Source organism: Netta rufina, assembly GCF_964035555.1.
Source record: "Netta rufina genome assembly, chromosome: 8".
Classification (NCBI taxonomy): domain Eukaryota; kingdom Metazoa; phylum Chordata; class Aves; order Anseriformes; family Anatidae; genus Netta; species Netta rufina.
Window position 1 is genome coordinate 12,152,832 of NC_140131.1, and position 18,774 is coordinate 12,171,605.

General features: G+C 35.0%; 1 protein-coding gene across 7 annotated transcripts in view; it reads right to left on the reverse strand.

Annotated features, from left to right (window-relative positions):
- Window positions 1-6,106: 6,106 nt before the first annotated feature.
- USP33 (ubiquitin specific peptidase 33) overlaps window positions 6,107-18,774 on the reverse strand; it is a 36,788-nt gene continuing 24,120 nt past the window's right edge. For 5 of the 7 annotated variants that reach the window (XM_084291463.1, XM_084291459.1, XM_084291457.1 and 2 more), the window contains exons 16-24: window positions 18,021-18,066; window positions 17,091-17,271; window positions 15,686-15,812; window positions 13,583-13,752; window positions 12,165-12,246; window positions 11,029-11,137; window positions 10,101-10,203; window positions 9,252-9,320; window positions 6,107-7,392 (exon numbers count right to left, since the gene is read on the reverse strand). In XM_084291463.1, coding sequence (XP_084147589.1) covers window positions 7,235-7,392; window positions 9,252-9,320; window positions 10,101-10,203; window positions 11,029-11,137; window positions 12,165-12,246; window positions 13,583-13,752; window positions 15,686-15,812; window positions 17,091-17,271; window positions 18,021-18,066 — 1,045 coding nt within the window. In that variant the 3' untranslated portion in view covers window positions 6,107-7,234. The remainder of the gene's footprint in view (window positions 7,393-9,251; window positions 9,321-10,100; window positions 10,204-11,028; window positions 11,138-12,164; window positions 12,247-13,582; window positions 13,753-15,685; window positions 15,813-17,090; window positions 17,272-18,020; window positions 18,067-18,774) is intronic. The other 2 variants (XM_084291461.1, XM_084291460.1) reach the window with 1 other exon arrangement.

Below are 18,774 nucleotides of genomic sequence, written 5' to 3' on the forward strand. Positions count from 1 at the left end.
AAGGCTAGGGTTTCCCTTAATACCAAAAACAACAGAAAAGCATTTTCAATGTTATTACCTGAGGCTTTAGATAAAGTTGCTTTGTGTCCCAAAAAAGTTCTGCCCGAGGAGGTACTCTACTGCCTCATTTAGGTGTACCTTCAGTGGTCAGTTTACATTGGAGACTGTAAAGGTTTTTGCTAGAACTTACTAAAATTAACAATTTTATCAGTTCACTAATATAGTATTAAAAAAATATATATATATTTCCATTACTTCAAATACATGGTCACATGGTCTAACATCTATTCAAAATAAATCCACATGAGCCATAAATGAGCAATGCTTGGTTTTATGGCACTTTGTTTTATGGAAACAAATTACAATTTTTAAGAAAATAGATTTTTAATTTTTATTAAACAGAATGATCTCCAGCCTTGATAATTTACATGCTCTTAAAACTATTTAGGAGTCTTAAGCCCCACACAGACTACTGTGGAGTTCACTGTGATTGTTGAAGGATTTCATAAATCAAGCTGCCAATCATATAAGTTAAACACATTTAGGGAATTATTAGTTTATTTCCATCTTATGCCCATGTATTTAAAGTAGGGGCAATCTAATCCAAATTGGTCCAGAAAGTTACAGTTAAATAGAACCAGTAGGTATCTTTCCCAATAAAATTCATTTGGCTACATTCAGTGCACGCAACCACTCCTTGCTTATGAGGTACTCCCATTTAAATGGCTGCTTCTTATTTCAGAAGAGGCATCAAAGTTAGATACGAACGTTAGCTACATTTTGGTGCATTATTTAAAAAAAATATTCCAGATTGAAAATCAAAGTCAGTATAAATATTAGAACTCGGAAGTAGACTAGAAATTTTACTGAAAATACTGCCCAAATGGATTAATGGCTGAGTGCATTTATTTTGCTACAGCTTAAAATCTCTGAGTAATCTTACTCATGGTACTAACCAGAAGAAGGTGTGTGCTTTTGTTAAAATGAACATGCATTCACAAGATGAGCACATGTTGCATCTCAGTTCATTTGGGTTTGGCATTTTAACAGACACCCACAGACTGGGGGGGGGGGGGAACACGGTAGGGAGGATAAAAAGGCAATGTATCACCTTGTATCAGGACATCTTGTCTCAGAGCATACATTCAAAAAACACACACGATAGAACAAAATTAGTCACCTAGAAAGTATTAATTTCTGGGCAAAACTTAACAAAATTAAAATGAAAAGGTCTTGGCATTTTCCTTTGAGATAAGAGACAGTTGCTATTTTTCATTCTTGACTGCTGCCTGTTATTTTAAGCTAGGTTTTTGCTTACTTGTGGGAACCAAATGTCTCCTCTTCTCCTCTGCCCTCTTTATTCTCAACAAAGTACTTTAAGATTTACTTTTGTATGTGGTTAATTCCAAAAATGGAACTTACTGAAACTCTTAATATATAATAAATTCTTTGTGAGTTCCAAGTGAGAAGGGAGGAACAGGTCTGGAAAGGATATACGTTTGTTACACATGTTTGGAAGATACCATCTCAACTTCATTTATATTATGTAAACACTTTGGGGATGGGTGACCGCTTTTTTTGCACCTCCCCTGCTACTGAACAAATGACTAGCTTATAAGAAAAATAAGTGATTGAGATTCACTTGCATTGCATAAAGGCATAACAGAACTGCATAACCACCAGCGTATTCCTATTACTCCAACTTCACTTTCTATTGGAGTGATCAACATCCTATTGTATTTTCTTAAATCCACTCATCTACCCATACACAGCACTTTTAACTCTTCAAGCCTGTAATACTGCTAATGATCCATAAAACCTATCAGGCATTAGTGAGCTGCTTCTCACAAATTGACTTTTTTTTTTTTTTTTTTTTTTTTTTTTTAATCTGCATGCTCAGCTGAAACATTTAGAAGAGAGGAACGGTTTGTGACAAACGTACCAACTTTCTATGAAATACATGACTCAGGTATTGCCAGCAAACATCTGTAATGTTAGATGTATTATAAAAAGGTGACATTTTATCTTACGATATGGCAGTGTTCACAATTTTTTCATGGAGAAAAGCACCTTATCACCTTGTTGAATGGCTGAAAGCTAGACTGATGCTATCAATTAAAACCAAGGCACAAGTTTTAAACAGCAGTATCTATTACAGAACACATGCAAGAAAATAAGTTATGTTTTTCCTCTGATTGTGAAAACAGCCTAATTTTTTTTCCTTACCACGAAGGAATATTTTCTAATACCCCAAAATAAACAAAGTTTGTTTGCAACCAGATAATTTCTGTGAAATAATGTTGAAAGCAATTTGTCCTTTGTGATACTTCAGAAGTCTAGAACTCTTACTTTGCTTCCTGCTACTAATTGTCAGCTCTGGATGGCTTAAGCATAGAGGGAAGCCAGAAAAGCCATCTGTTTGGAAGAATGAAAAAGCCTAGTTGTTTTACTCATTTCCTGGGCAAAATGAAGAGCTGAAAGGTTTTCAGTGAGAAAACTGCTTAGACTGCAATAAGCCAGATGTATATAGGGAATTCAAAAGGAATAAATGGAACAGGATTTTCTTAGTTCAGTGTAAAATGGTTCTGTGATGAATTTGAAGAATCTATTTGCCCCCTTAGATAATTTTAAAGTTTTCCTGTAAATTTTCAAAATCTCACATTTGCTTTTCCAAATGAACTTATATGATGAATATCATTATAAACAAATGCCTATAATACAAACAGGAAAGAAGCTTCTTGGATTTAGTCCTTTTAAGAAATCCTAAAATATCTTGTATTGCCAAAAGCCAAACAGTTTATGAGTTTTGAATCTGAAAATCAGGTTTCTTACATAATGCATGATCATCACACATCGAATTACACCAGATTGCATAAGAAAAAAAATCAGGCCTAGATGGGCATATTTAACTTTTGTTCCACAAATTAAAAATGTTTCATCCACCTAACATACTTTTTAGCCAAGGGTATTTTCAACTCTTTATGCTGATATCCCAGTGCCAATAGGACATACTACTAACTCAACAGCTAGTTATATGAAATTACCCCGCTCTGGGGCTCTCTAATGAAATACAGGATTATACACATTTACAAAAGGCTCTAAATATAAATTCTTCCAGATGTCACTAAGCGTTGCACTCTGCTGAAAGGGCAGACTTCTGTGAGTGTTATCCAAATTAGCCTCCAGATTAGGGACTAACACACTACTGCTTGTTGGCTGCAGTTGGCTGACATCTCTACTTTTATAGCTTGGTCAGAAGTTAATTTCTATCAGCCTGGCTCTATCAATAGAACAGTAAGTATTCCCATGTGACTATGCAACTCCCAGACAAAGCTAAACAGACTTGAACTTCCATATAAAATATATAGTATCACTGGGGAAAATTAATTAAATAAAAAACTAAGTAAAGTAGGTTCCATTGATGCAGCTGCATATAATAGGTTTGCAAGTCACAGTACAGTATCTACACAGAGCAGTAAAATTCAAATGCAACATCTCCTTATCATGGTTGGGGACATGTAGCAACAAAGGGTGTGGCTATTTTCTCTTGAATTCAGATTTAGCAGATTTCTTACCAAAGGGATGCTGCCTTACAGCAATTTTTGTCAAATACATACCAGAAGATACCTAAAAAATTGTTTTTGCTACATTCAGGCATCTCAACAGCTGGCAATGGTAATACTACTCAAAATACGCAGTTACCAAAATGGATTCTGAGCTTGATTACCTTTCTTCTCTTGACACAATTATTGAACAGTGTATTAAGTCTAGCTTACCCAAACTTTCTGGCCATTACTGATAGGAAGACTGACACCCATTATGGCATTTAGTATCGTTTATCTGATGTGTCTACTCAAGTTCACTGTTCCAGCGTAGAACTAAAAATAATTACTGTAGTGCCTCCAGCCAAAGGTCGATTAAGGAACAGGAGAAATAGACTGCATGTCATTTTATGTATACATACATATATTGGTATACACACACATCACCATCCCTAGACACTGGACTAATTTGTACTCTATTTGGAGAAACAGTTTTCTGGACTAACAAAAAATGAATTTGCATCACAAGCATCTCCAGAACTTCCTTTGTTTCCTAAAATTCCATTTACAGGAAAGGAAAAGATTGGCTTTTAAGTCAATAAGACATCCCAATGACAAGGGGTAATTTTACACCTAACTTGCTTCATTAAAAAGGCAGACTACTTGGTTCTGAAATATACTGTGGAAGTGCCTTATTTTGCTACTAATTCAATAGCTTTTTGGTTAACCTTTCTCTGTCCAATCACACTGTTCACTTATATCACACAATATCTGAAGCATTCTTCTGGATCCTGAGGGTTCAAATGAACAATTAAGCTGTACTGCTTGCAAAAAAAAAAAATTGAAAAAATTAGACAAATTGAACTTACAGCTGGTAAGCTGTACCCTACCTCCCATGCCGTTTTCTCCAGAAGAGAGGGTTAAAGTTCCCAGACTGAACAGCAGGCTTTTAACAGCTCAAATATAGATTCCCAGGCTTCAAACAAGGCCTCCACTGAATTTTCCCTTTCTTGAAATGACAGCTTCCCTGGCACCCAGACACATTGCCATGTTTTCTCAACTGGAAACAAATGGACAAAGAATCTAAAAAGTCTGGTGAAAGGCTTATGGAAAAAAATCATTTCCATAGCCCCTTCCCAAGATGCATTCTTTCTCTGCTGTGAACCGGACCTCTCTTCACAGTAAAGATTTCTCCTTTAAACACTGCAGTGTTGCCTGCCTGCCAGTATACACAAGCGATCCATCTGGAGTTCTCCCACACTGTCTTATTTTAAAAGGCTACTTCCATTTCGGTGACATAAAATCCCTTGTAAAGTTCTGAAAGAGCTAAAAACAAGCAAGTCATCTCTTTGGAACTGTCTCAAACACAAACACATTTCATCTTGCAAACTGGGGGATTTCCTTTTTTTTTTTTTTGTTAGCATGACAGTTGTAGTGTGAAGATGCCTGTCACAGAGGTGACACAGGCATTTCACAGCTCTGCTAGTTTGAAGTACTCGTTATTGCTTTATGCATATCACAATTTAAGATTATGTTGGACCTACAGATTCCCAGGCATCCAGTGGAAAAACTTCTACCGAACTGCTAGAAGACTGATTTCTAGGTTCCAATGGCTACCTAAACCCAGCACAAGTCACCATTGCTAAAGCTAAGGCAAATAGTCCTATTCGTCTAGGAAAAAACATTCACTACCATCTAGCAATATTTTCACACTCAAAGTCTCGCATCTTCCATCAGCATTCTTTTAAGTGAAAGCACTTTTAGGTATTCTGAGTCTTGTTGCTTTTCTCTGATGTAATCTCTCCTCAACTTGCAGTTAGTACCCAACAACATCCAAAACTGGGATGTACAATCTCACCATCAAACACAGGACCAAGCAGAGCAATTACCTCCTGTGCCTCACATCTGATGCTTTTGTTACTATTACCCAGAATATATTTTGGTTTGGTATCACTGGATTTTAACTCTTTGCCTGATCTGCTGTAATAGCCAGAATACATTGCACAGAACTGCTTCGCTCCTCTGAGAAGCCAATGTCCCCAACATTCAATCCTTTATTCTCTTACAAGTTCTAAGGCAGTCTCTTCCACTATCCTGATTACTAAATTAAAAATTGGCTGGCAAATTGATACCTGTGATACAGTTCAAGTTTGAAAAATGTTTTCCTCATGCGCTTCCATGCTAGGCTTTGCACTGCTGTTCATTTTCCCTCCTCAAACAGGACACACAACTCAGCTGAGATCTGTTTTTAGTTCTAGCTCTTCTCAGGTAGGCTGAGGAAACTACTGGGATTTCACACCTGTTCGGACAGAACTGGTAACTCCTACACAGCGTATTAGTAACATGGTCAAGTACTTTAGGTTATAGGACGTTGTCTAGGACTCTTATAGGTGGCTTTTTCACCACAATGGCTTTAAGTACAAGTTTGATTTTATACTAGATATGACATTATCCGGTAGAATGTTACATCAGTGTTTCTCACTTTGGAACTATAAGCGTCAACACCATTGCCTAAACAGAAAGTAGTCAGGAAATACATAGGTGTAGGAGCAGTATCACAGCATTACTTGAAAAGTTTCTGTATTGATAGAATAAATGAAAAACATGAAAAAAAGCTTTCCCCACACACTCCTTCCAGAGTTTCAGGTTTTGTTTTCTTTTTTTTTTCTTTCCTTTTTTTTTTTTTTTTTTTTTTTATTGATCCAGCCTTGAATAATGCTGCTTTTTGGTAACAACATCAGGCAAAAAAGAGCAAGTGCCATTCTGCATTCCAATCTGACTCATTTAGTAAAGTTTTGCAATATATACATTTTATCCAGCTTCTGACATTATAGGTCATCATGCCAATGAAAAATTACCAATACAATAAAATCCTTCAAAAGCAACTGTGAATGTAATTCAAGAGACCAGACAATTTAATTTCTGAAATTTATATCACTCATGTCCATAATCATTTTACATTTCACACTTCATGCTCTCAAACATTACCCTAGAGAAGACTAAATCTTTTTGTCACAGACACTATTAATTCTAGCCAGGTTTATAGAGTTACAGAAGCCTAACGATGCAAAATTAAGCAGGTAATAAGTTATGACATTTGCTGACTAAAACAATATTTGATCTATGCTAATGTTTGATCCATTCAAATACGGTAAGTATTTGGATGTTATATACTACTCATTTTATATACTTACAGTGCAAAATAAGTGAGAATTTTTTTCCTGAGCATTTAGGAAATTAAAATCCTTTATCATTGATTGCAATCCATTTAAAATATACTCCCTTTATACTTAAGCTTGTCAAGACTGTACAATTAAGACAGGCAGAAGTTTGTAGGTATCAGAAGCCCAATCAGGAAACAGTAAGGTTATGTAACATCTCTAAAATTTTGTTCCCATTTTTCACGTCTAAAGACATAACATGATTTTGACTTAAACTTAAGAGTCCAGAAACAACAGTGTTTTCCATTTACCAAACACTCCAAAATGTACAAAACTACATGCCTTCCAAAACAGAGAAACAGTCTTCATTTAAACAAATCATAATACATTTCAACTTACTATTCTGTAGTTAATGTAATGCCCAGTGAGCTGTGCCTCCAACAGACATAAGAGAATAAAACTTTTAGGAATGTATATGGGGCATTTTGTAAGGAAGCTGGATTCCTTACAAATTCATCTTTTCCTCAGTAGCTACAGACCATGAGTTTCTAATTCAATCTTCTCCTCTGTCTGCAAGATATCAGGTTCTACCGGAGGAACAGGTGGTCTGAGAATAATTTCTGGACCTCCACCATAGATTGACTGAAGAAAATTCCATGTTTCTTCAGATATCTGTCCAGAATCTGCACCTGGAAACATTTTTAAAAAAATTAATTTTTTCCATGATTCTTTGGAACCCATAACAAATACAAGAAGAAAGAAGAATACAATTCAAATTTAACACCCTAATCTAATTTGCATTTTTTCCTTGTGCCAGCTACCAAACCTAATGACATGGTTTGTGTTAACTTTATACCTCTTCATTACTAAAACTACCTGCTCCCAAAACTATCCAATACTTAACGTATCAAGCACAAAATACATAGTTTCTCTAATAAATACCTAATCTGATATTTATCCACCAAGCTAAGAACTGGTGGGTCTTGGGAGCTGTGAGGCTGCTTGCTAGTATGCAAGGATTCATGTTAACAGGACATGCAGTCTCATCAATTACAGCGTAAAGTTCAAAGACTCAAGATTCTCGTGTGAAATAAATTAGTATTGACAGTAAAGAATGGAAGTTTGCAAGCCACAGTGGAATTCTCAGAACCACAGACAGAAACCACTGTTAAAGCACTCACAGCCCTGCTAATGCTCCATGTATGTGGCAGCATGATGAGTCAGCCTGATTTCTTGTTTATTGACTGAAGTCTTTGCCTTTTTTTCCCCCCCATTCCTCTGGCTAGAGGTCTCTCTTCTGTCTCAGCTCAGCATCCAACAATCATTTCTGGTTCTCCATAACATTATAGAGCAGCAAGGGGCAAGGGAACATCAACATATCGCCCCTCCAGGTTTTAACAGAGGGAACCTGTCCAACACAGTCGAAGTGCATTCTTTGCACTAACCTAGCTGCAATTAACTCTTAACTTCTACCCAAGTTCTGATTTGAATCAATACAGCTGAAGTTACAAGGTATCAACTGCCTATTTTACTATCAGTTACTGACTCTAAGCTGATTTTTTTTTTTTTGTACTTGTTGCTAAACAACAGTCAGATACTTAAAGCCTTGCATTTTATTTCTGTGTTAAGAGCTTAAATTATTAAAATGTACTGCAAAACTCATGGGAGCAAGATTTCATTGCTTTTTAAATATGCTCTTGACATTTTGCAATTGGTAAAATTCATGCTGGGTCTAGAGGCCGCCAGTAGGTCCACTGTATGCTGAGGCATTAAGTTAAATTGACTTTTTTATTTTTTTCCTCAGTTTTGACACTGCAATTTTTAGTTTTTCTTTTTTAAGCTGAGCTAAAATGTATATGAATATATGTATATGAAATGTATATTATGCTTTCATAGGAAGTCTAAAGTCCTCATATTAGATTTTTTTTTCTCTCTGTACCTACAAGTTTCAAATAGATGACATTAACCATCTGACTCAAGAGCAATAAAAAAAAACCTATCTTGATATATCAGAGAAATTTTTGCAATACTCATTGGTAAATAACTCAGAAAAATGAGCAACAGCATTTATTTACTGTGATTTATTCCTTCTATAAGAAGTGGCTCTCAATTCAAATTAGATTTCAGGATTCAAGTAACTACATAGAGATACGTGACAGTCTAAAAGCCAAAAACCAAGCACCTCCAATTCACACCGAGAAAAGAGAACTCAAACAAAACCAATGATACAAAACCAAAGCACACTTCAGCCATTTTAAAGTTACTCTGTATTGTCTTCTACACTCTCACCTGCACTTAGACTAGCCTATTATAGGTATTATTTAAGAACAAAATGGTCTCCCCAGAAATGGGCCTTGGAGTAACTGTCACTTCCTCAACTGCAACCCAAATTTACTTTTAAGATTTTTCTAAAATAGAGCAGAATACAGATTCATTAGGTATTGCCATTTTACCATAACAGTTAGAAATAAGAATACATAATGAATTTACTGAACTTCAACAAATACATCATAAGGTTCCCAAAACTGCAGCAGTATCAGACACCTACCTTGTTTTAGCACAGCATTTCCACATTTTGTTATTGCAATCTTAGCATTATCAATAGGACCAGGGGGATCTAGTGTGATAAAAAGAATGATTAAAATTGGGAGAGGTGAAATAAAAGGCAGGTTGGAGTTTCCATTTTCAAATGGAAGGAGAAACAGCTAGTTTGTCTACTGCTTGTTCTTTCTTCTCTGCTTAACAGTATGTAATAAGTTGTTAAAAGCTAATCAGAATTGTAATTAAGATGAATTTTTCGAAGCATTCATGATTACAGTAAGTCTTCAAGTAACACAAAAAACATAAATTAATCCTAATTTTTACCCCTAGCAAAACTGTCCTAAAGCAGGCTCTGATGAGATTGTAGAATATTTTATCAATGTTTCCACTTCTAATCTTTAGAGGCTCTAACAGAATGTTAAAGTTGTATTATTACAGTTTTTATTCTGTTATCTATGAGTTTATGCTGTGACAGCGAGATCAGCTTTCTGCAGAGACTACAGCATTATCTTTCAGTTTGTACTGCAAAAATCTAGGTATCCTCCCTCATACCTACATATAATTTTCCCTCTGCTGCCAACAGCAAGCATTCCTGCCACCCCTTGCAGCAAACATATAGTGCTTTTCCCACACTTATCCCATTACCTGTTCCTGTGAATTACTAAGAAGGTCTGATTATGTTTTGTAATTCGATTCCTAGATACATATGCAAGCTATCAAACATGTCTTCAATACTTTATAGGCTTTTGTTGCATTCTTTATCTGTTCTTCCTGCATGCTTCTACTGAAGTAGAAGTTTACTCAAATATTACCACTATGTGGAAAAAAATTTTTTTTGAAATAAAGCACAACTTACCACTGTCTTTCCCTTTTACAAATCCTTCCCATTCTCTGAACCATTGCATACTGATGCAGTAAAAAGTTGATGGAGATTCTTCTTCTTGGAATGCTCTATAAAGCTAGAAAGAAGAAGAATCCTTGTTTTTTTGGCCTTTTTTTTTTTTTTTTTTCCTTTTGTTTAAATTACTACCTTCTTTTAGCCACTCTATTATGGCTAAATACTCTATGTCACATAGTACTACACTACTACAAAACATTTTGAACTACTGGCCATCATAACAGTAGATCCTTGGTGAATTCCTGAGGTGAGGTTTTGATGTAGTGGTAGCATTCATACTAAAAAGAGATTACTTATTCTTTACTCAAGAATGGTTTTTCTCCTGGAAACAGCAATGAGACGTAGAATAGACTGGTTCTTCTTACGTACAAATGCTTATCCATCAAACCTTACTGGATAATTACTCTAATGGCTGAACTTTCAAGTGGTAGGAGAAATATGAAAACTTATTTGTATTGATCTAGGCCTATTTATATTTAAAAAAAAAATATGTATTTTTCCATCTATCTCTTCAAATATCTAATTCAAATTTTAGGAAATTAATATTTTGTTCTTTTTCAGAGACTAAGGGCATTCTGCTTGCACAGAACAGATCACTGGAAGTGTATTAAGAACAACTGCTTCTATGGCTGCAGTCAGTTTCCGTGCAATTAAGAAACACATTAAATATCTTCTCAAAGTACATTTCTATACGAAGAATTATATGGGATATCACAAGAACATTGTTGTTGCCAGCAAAAAAGGGATTTTGTATAGATATACACTTGCTTAATAAAGTCACTTAAATACAGAAATCACCCATTCACTTTTGGTAATCCCTTATGCTGAGCCATGAACACCTGGGTATGTTGAAAAGCAGAATGAATAAGAATTGTTTACTTTTTACCCGTATAAACATCTCCAATTCATTCTTCCTTCTTTTTTCAAGTCTTTCAGACTCTATTTGGCAGGTATGACAAACATATAGATGGTTAACAGCTGGTCCTCCTCCATACCTGTGGTGACAGCAAAAATAAACAAACACATCAAATAAACACAACATTAACCTTGTGGAAAACGCTATGTAAAAAGGATCACACACCTGTAGACATCAAAAGTGTCAGCTTCTTATAATATCTATTTCAAGTCTGATACATGCCAATCACACTGATCTATAAATGCCATCATTCATTTTCCTAGTACTATTTTGTACTTTATCCTACGATAATCAAATTCTGACTAACTGAAGTGGAACTATGCTAGAAATTGTATTGTTCCTATTTCTCCTACTTGTGGCTATTGAAACTTAAACAAGCCTTTACCTTTAGCACCTCGATGGCCAGAAATTAACACCTAAAAATGCTTAATGCAGGTGTGACACAGAGTCTGTAAGCAAAGGTTTTCTGCAGCTTTTTGTTACACATCTTTTAAGAATTCCTTGTTTGTAAGCAAGCACTTACATGTGACCTACACAGAAAGTAGGGAGTAGTAATCTGGAACATTTATATCTAAGTTATTTTGAAGCAATAGTGGCAGCTGAGGCTATGGATTCAAAGCCAACATAAAAGAAAAGCTGCCTCTAGCCAACAGAGAACAGGAAGCCGATACAGAGAGCTCTTTCAAAATAACTCTTGCAAAGAGTACTTTTTCTGACCTACTTTGTATTATTTTGCACATACCATACATGTTTATTAGTTTAATACTCAATCATTATCTCAGTACCATACTACTATACCTAGGCTTCTAGAATTACTTTGCACAAGCAAATTAAACAATTTGGCAGTTTGCCATCCCTTCACTTAGCTTTGAGCCCACAGTACATGTATTTTAATGAGCCACTAATCCTAGAAGCCTGATTTTGGTGCCTGGAACATATCTGCTCTCAAACTTAGATTGCAGCACTGAAGATGACACTTCAAATTTAAACTATGAGCACACAAGTTTTTATGAGCCACTAACTGAAGAACCCTTATCTTGCTGCATGGCATGTATTTACCCTCAAACTATATCACTGGGTATTTTCAGTTACAACATAAAACATACCTGCTATACAGATTATCCCATATATTTTGAGGTAGCATGACAACTAGGTCCTCTATGAAGTTAGCTTTGTGGGGAGGAACACCTGCAGAAGCAACAAAAGGAACAGACTTTTTCTTAAAATAGAGTTTAAAAAAAAAAATTTGGGGATAGACTGTGTTAGAGGTTTCTAAATCAATCCCCCTGTTCAAAGAATTTAAAAACACATGAAGCAAGATTTATCATACTGAAATACATTACTGTATTCAAAGAGAACACCCTAATTTTATTTTTTTTTATGGGGCTGAAAAGTTTATTAAAGAAGCAGAAGCAAACTATAAGAGAGATTAAATAGCTGGAATCCTTTTAAAATAGTGATTGCAAAATGTTTCCTAAGATACACAATTAAAAATGGTAAAGACCAGTGATAGGAATTACAAAACTGTCTACGCAAAAACTGTTTATTTGCAGTAGACCTTTTTTAATTACTTTGAACAGCATGAATGGTAGACAGGAGTGAAAATTCAATGGAGGAAGAAATAGAGGTGCTTGCAGAATTAGAAGTGTTGAGTTGAAGTGTATTGTAAGCAGTTGTGTGTTATGCAGGGATTCTTTTCAATGGGGAAAGATTTAGTAGCTGCAACACTTGTACAACAAGAGTCATCTGCTGTAGCCATGCAGAAGGAAAAACACAGCGAAAAGTGCTCCCACATACATATTATACAAATGGCTACAGGGGCACAGTATCCCTACATTAAATGTTCAGTTCAGCAGCAGGTGCAACACCTAAGTGCTAATCTAATGCAGATGAATTTTATATTAGTAATCAGGTATAAGAACACCACACAGTGATTCACTGGAATGTTGACATACAGATATGTGCATTTCTACAAAACAGATTTTACTTGAATATTCTTTTTAGTTTTATTAGCACTTAGCACAAAGGAAAAATTTTTATGCTCTTATGCAAAATATACAGAATGACTACTCTATTTATCACACTATGTTCTGGACACTCTGCAACAGACCAATTTCTTGTTCCACATCTTCCAAACCTTCTTGCTGCTTCTAGCACATATCTGAGAAAAATATTGGCATACCTAAGCATTAAGGATGATGATGATAAAATAACAGGATTTTTAAAAATGGGAAGATAACTGTTTAACAAACAAGCAGATGTAGCAAACTGTTCCTCTTTAAGGAATCAATAAAGCTTACACATAAAAGTGCACAGAGGAAAAAATAGGAGGACTAATAATTAGGTATAGTTTCCAACTAGTTGGCTACTAAAATAATGAAAATTTACCTAGACATTAAGGATAAGTAGCTATAATATTAAATTACTAAGCTACTTAATTTACTTAATTAAAACAAGTATAAAATCCTGAGTAACTACAGGTTGATAAGCAAATTATTTTTAAATGATACTGTTACAGTCTCACCTCCATGCATACAAAGGAAGTCATTATTTGAAATTGGTCCTGGCTCCGCAAAAGTCTTGAATTTATTTAACCACTGTCTTGAAACATAGAATTGGAGAAGACTTGGTTCCATCATATTCAGTAGGCCTGATATTCTCCGTCTCTCCCTCTGAGCTTCTTCACTACTCTTCCTATTAGAGAAATAATAATCATAAACAGAGATATATGCTTTTGTACAATGCAGATAATTCACTTTGCAAAAGAGAACTAGATTTTCAAGTAAAATGGGCCCACACTAGTTAACTTAACATGTGAAAAGTCTCACACTTTTCAGAAACAGCTAGAGCCATCATCTAAACACGTGGCAAAGAACCAGCAGTTTCACCTCACAGAATTATGTGCTGCAACAGTCAGTATTTAGTACAGAGCATAAAGGGCTCTAGACTTCCTGCCAAGTCTATTCTTGTCTTTTTTTCTGACAAAGCTACAGCACAGGTGTAATCACGCTTAGAAGAAAATACTTGTCTGCTTATTTCAACAACTAAAAGACCCTAACAGTTCCCATTCACCTTGCCATCCTGAGAAAACGAATTGTTGGACTACAACAGAGAAAGTACACTATGATCCAGGGGAGTATCCTAATGCAGGAGAAGGAGATAAGGCTCTGTCCCTCTGCCCATTTTCTCTACGATTTTTTGAGCTAAAGCTTCCCAAGCTGTCCTCCTGGACAGATGTTCCTTATGCAGCTTCAGAATTAAGGTTGAACAATAGATTCTGTAATTCCCCTATTTTTCTTGCTGAAACTGTTGCTGTTGTCTAAATGGAAGTCCCTCTGTTCTCTTTATTTAGATCGGATAGAATCTCTCTTCTCCAAAGGCAGGTTTGAACCATTTGTCCATTCATCCCGTCCTCCAATGCCCTGACATGAAACTTGACTCAGCATCTCACAGCAGCAGCTAGGCTACCTCAGTTAATATTTGGAGTCAACAGTGACTCAAATACCTGGTAGAAAACCTTTAGGTAAACGTAATGGCTATAGCAAAGACTGCTTACAATATAGCAAAACAATAAAAGAGAAGGAAAACCAAATGCTCTGAACCAGTTTAAAATAAGTTACATTTTAAAATTCAAATCAAAATTATTTAACAAAAAGGTAAAATTCTGAAAATGAAATTCGTGCAGGTAAATTCATTTTCCAGCTGTAATTCAAAAAATGCATAAGTATCTCCACCAAGCTTTTTAGGAAACTGCTAAAAGAACATCAGTGTTTGGTAGTGTTTTGTAGGTATATTCTTGTTTAAAATCAAACTTAACGAACACTGTTCTTTCATTAATACAATCAGGTACAGTGTTCTTACACTACAGCATGACTTCCACATTCCTTTTAAAAATGTACCGAGTCAGACTCACAAGCTTAGCTCAGGTGGTGGCAAATATAAGCGATCCTAATGAAAGCTAAAAAATCATCAGAATACATCCTATTTCTCGTGCAACCCTGACATGAGCTATTTTGAAGTCAACAACTTTTAGTGGAAACTCGATGTTAATACCAGAAACTCAGAATTTGAAAATTGAGTCAAGCTGCTTTTATTAACTCAAGTACAAAAATTCCTTAGACTGAAGATGATAATAACATGACTTCTTGACTTTCATTTTGACTTTCAGGAGAATACCAGCCTATAAATTCCCTGAAATTAAATTACAACACAGTGAAACTCCTGTTGTTCCACATCCCATCTGCTAAAGAGTTTCCACAATTCCCTTTAGAGCTTTAACAATTAGAGTCTGTATACAAAATCTCCCCTTGTGCAGAATTCTTTTCCTCTAATTGAAAACTAGGCAACTGTTAGAACTGGTAGTGCATTACCTCAAGTGCTCTTGTTAGTCATCTTACTGCTTTTTACTTATGCAGGTTTAGTTTTCATTTCAAGTTCCATATATGTTTTAGCAGTGACAAAGCAAGCAGTAAGGACTTAACTGAAGAACTAAGTCTCTCTCCAAAATAGGCTTCTGTGGTTGGTCAAATTCTTCCCCTAGAGCAGCTAATTTCTGAAAGCTGAATGAAACTGCCCAATTGCTTAAAAGGTGACTAATATTTGTATCATTATACTTGTAATTTCTTACCTGTAGAAGAGAACATAGGCTTCTGCATTTTGTACTGTGGATTCTGATACTTCTGTGACACTCTGGTCATCAAATTCATACCACAAATTATTTAAATTGTTTCGACAATAAGCTATATAATGTCCACCTGGAGTGTTAGAACAAAGTTATTTAAAAGCATGCAAAAGTGCTCATTTTACTACTTTTTCACATATGGCAGAGTAAGTCCAAAAAGCAAATATTTTAAGTGGGAGAAACATTAATTTGTTAGCAAGACAGGACATGAATATTAACTTCTCTCAAATTCACAATCAGCCTTTTTTCTTCCTGCATTTCTAACAGCCAGTGGAAAGTCAGACACCATTTTCAGTATATTCAAGCAGCTCTTAAACTCTTGAATTCTTCAAGCCACTTGTGTAACACATTCATGAACCACAAAATTCAAATCAGAAACAGGCTATCTGAACTGTTTGCAGAAATCAGTTTCTCTGATGAATTCAAGTTTCAAATTTTTTTTGGTAGAAATTAGCACAGATATTTAACAGCTACATGATATCAAGACCATACTCTGTTTTGAATACTATTCATAATATATTTTAAAATACTACTACTTTTAAATACATATATAAGTGACAACAATTGAATAATCAAATAACAACTAAATTCATTAACAGAAGTATCATTCACCAAGCATGAAATGGAAAATGAAACAGCATCCAGGAAAAAATGGTGGCAAAGCAACTTTATCTAAACAACGTCTACCTCTAGTCTGGAGAATAGAAGCAGTTATGTAACTTAAAAAATAAACTATGAAGTTTCAGGCTTCTGGCTTCAAACTTTTCTTTCTCCTAGTTTCTAAATCTTACAAATGCTGAAAACACTGGAGCAGAAACAAACCCAACAGATAGCACTAAGAAGTTTATTCAGCTAGTCATCACTATCCATTCCCTATTGTGGGATTAACTGGTAGTGATCATTCGGGCAAATGTCTTTACAGAAAGATTACTAACATCTTCATGGTGCTCTGTGAATTCTTTCCAAGAAAAATAAAGATATAAAAAGCATCAAAACTCTAGACAAACAATAGTTATGCATAAGCTAACTAGTTACATGCTGAGATGTAACATTATTTGTACATTTACAAGTCTCATTTTCAGTAGTGCACATAGTATGTACTTACTATTCCAGAATCTTTTTTTCCCCCTCCATGTACAATTTTATTTAGGAGCACCATACAATTTCAAAGATGTGTAATTGCTAAGAGCAAGCCATCTTATTGTTTATATAGTAGAAGTCACAGAATTTAACTTCCATGTTAAAATTAACCACTCATCTATTTACTCTTCAGTACATCAATATTATTTTTAAACAGAAGTGCTGATGTGAATATTAACTGCAAATGCAAAGCAATTAACCGCATACTTACTGCTGGCAGTTCCATGATGGCAGATGACAGATAGGAGATCGTAAGTCACTATTTGAGCTGGACTGTCCTTTGCAAGGAAAGGCTGAAGATCAAGGCCTTCCAATGGAAAGGACACATGGGTCCCAATTTTTGTGGAAAACATAAGTTCATGTCTAAATCTTTTCAGATGAATGCACAGTATCTGTAAGAAGGATCAACATAATTGTTCAAGAAGAAATATATATATGTTACTATTTGATATTTAATAATTATACTATACTATGCCATCTTCTGTCACCTCAAAAGGATCACTTTTCCCTATGGCCTGAGGAAAGCAATCACAAGCTCTGTGTTGCACAGATATTTTTATTTATTTTTTTCAAATCAATTGAGGCTCAAGGAGTTTCAAACGAATTTGTGATTATTTTTTTTTTGTGTGATCAAAGACTTACTTTACTGACAGTATAAAAGGACAGTCCTGAACTGTTACTAACACTGATGCAGCAATGAGACATACCTTTTCTTTTTCTTAATGAGCATAGTGCACCACCTTGTCACAAGGGACATTAATTCTTCCTGGTTATTGCAGCCATCAACTCATGTTTTGAAGTATAAAATTGGATTACTTTTAAAATGTAAAGTTACAAGCATAATTTATTGGAAAGATTTCCAGTCTGGCTGTGCTATTTAGTTTTGATTTACAGCATAATTAAGTTCTACAGGATGACAATAACAAGAGGAAAAAAAATTCTTCTAACTTTACATTTTATGAACCAGGTTCGCTTTCTACAAGGTGAACAGTCAAATATTGCTCACATTCTTAAAACAAATGCCAATATAGGTTTTCAAAATGTAACATTATAAACACAGCTTACTACATGCAACTCTTAAGCCTTACCACATTCCTAATCATGCAGAAAAAGTGCTTTTAAGTGCATGTAGTAACAGTACCTCAGGAAATTTTTGCACTTTGCAGAATTTCACTCCATTTCTTAACCTAAGCAAAGAAAGGAATAATCCACAATTAGTTCTGAAAAGGTTTCAATTTATTGTGCTATGAAAGTCTACACTGAATAAGTCTAAATTGAATTTAAGTAAACACAAAATAAGTGAAGATACTAAGTGAACATTACTTAACACAAAATTAACTAGACATGGAACAGCCAAAATGATGCACACAATAATGCTTCGTAAGAAAAAAATCTGTACTGCTGAAAAATTCAAAGCGGCAATTACAGACAAACAATTTCCAGCTAAGAGTTTCTCTTAGCATAAAGAACTTTAAACTGACTATTCAGCAAAAGGAAAAGAAAAAAAATGAAACCAGCTAAGTTTATTTTTAAGAAGTTATACACAGCAGATGCCAGCAATATAGCAAAGAATAATGCTCCTTCTCCATACAGGGCTTTGAGCAGTCTTCAGACTATTTGTGTTTCTTGGTTCTTTAGTATTTAACACACATGCATGCTTGTGTAAATCTATATAGATTTAGTTTTCCACACACTGAAGTGACCTACTGCATCTCAATGCTAGGTTGACCATAATAGACAGATAAAAGCTTTTATTTTACCATTCAATCAAAAGAACAAAACACTCCAGAATTTTAAGGAACATGAAAAAGTATGTATCAGATTTGTTTTGCAATATGGTACAGTGAATCAGCGCTTCCTGGCTCCTGCATCTTCGTAATACTGAATTTCTGGCA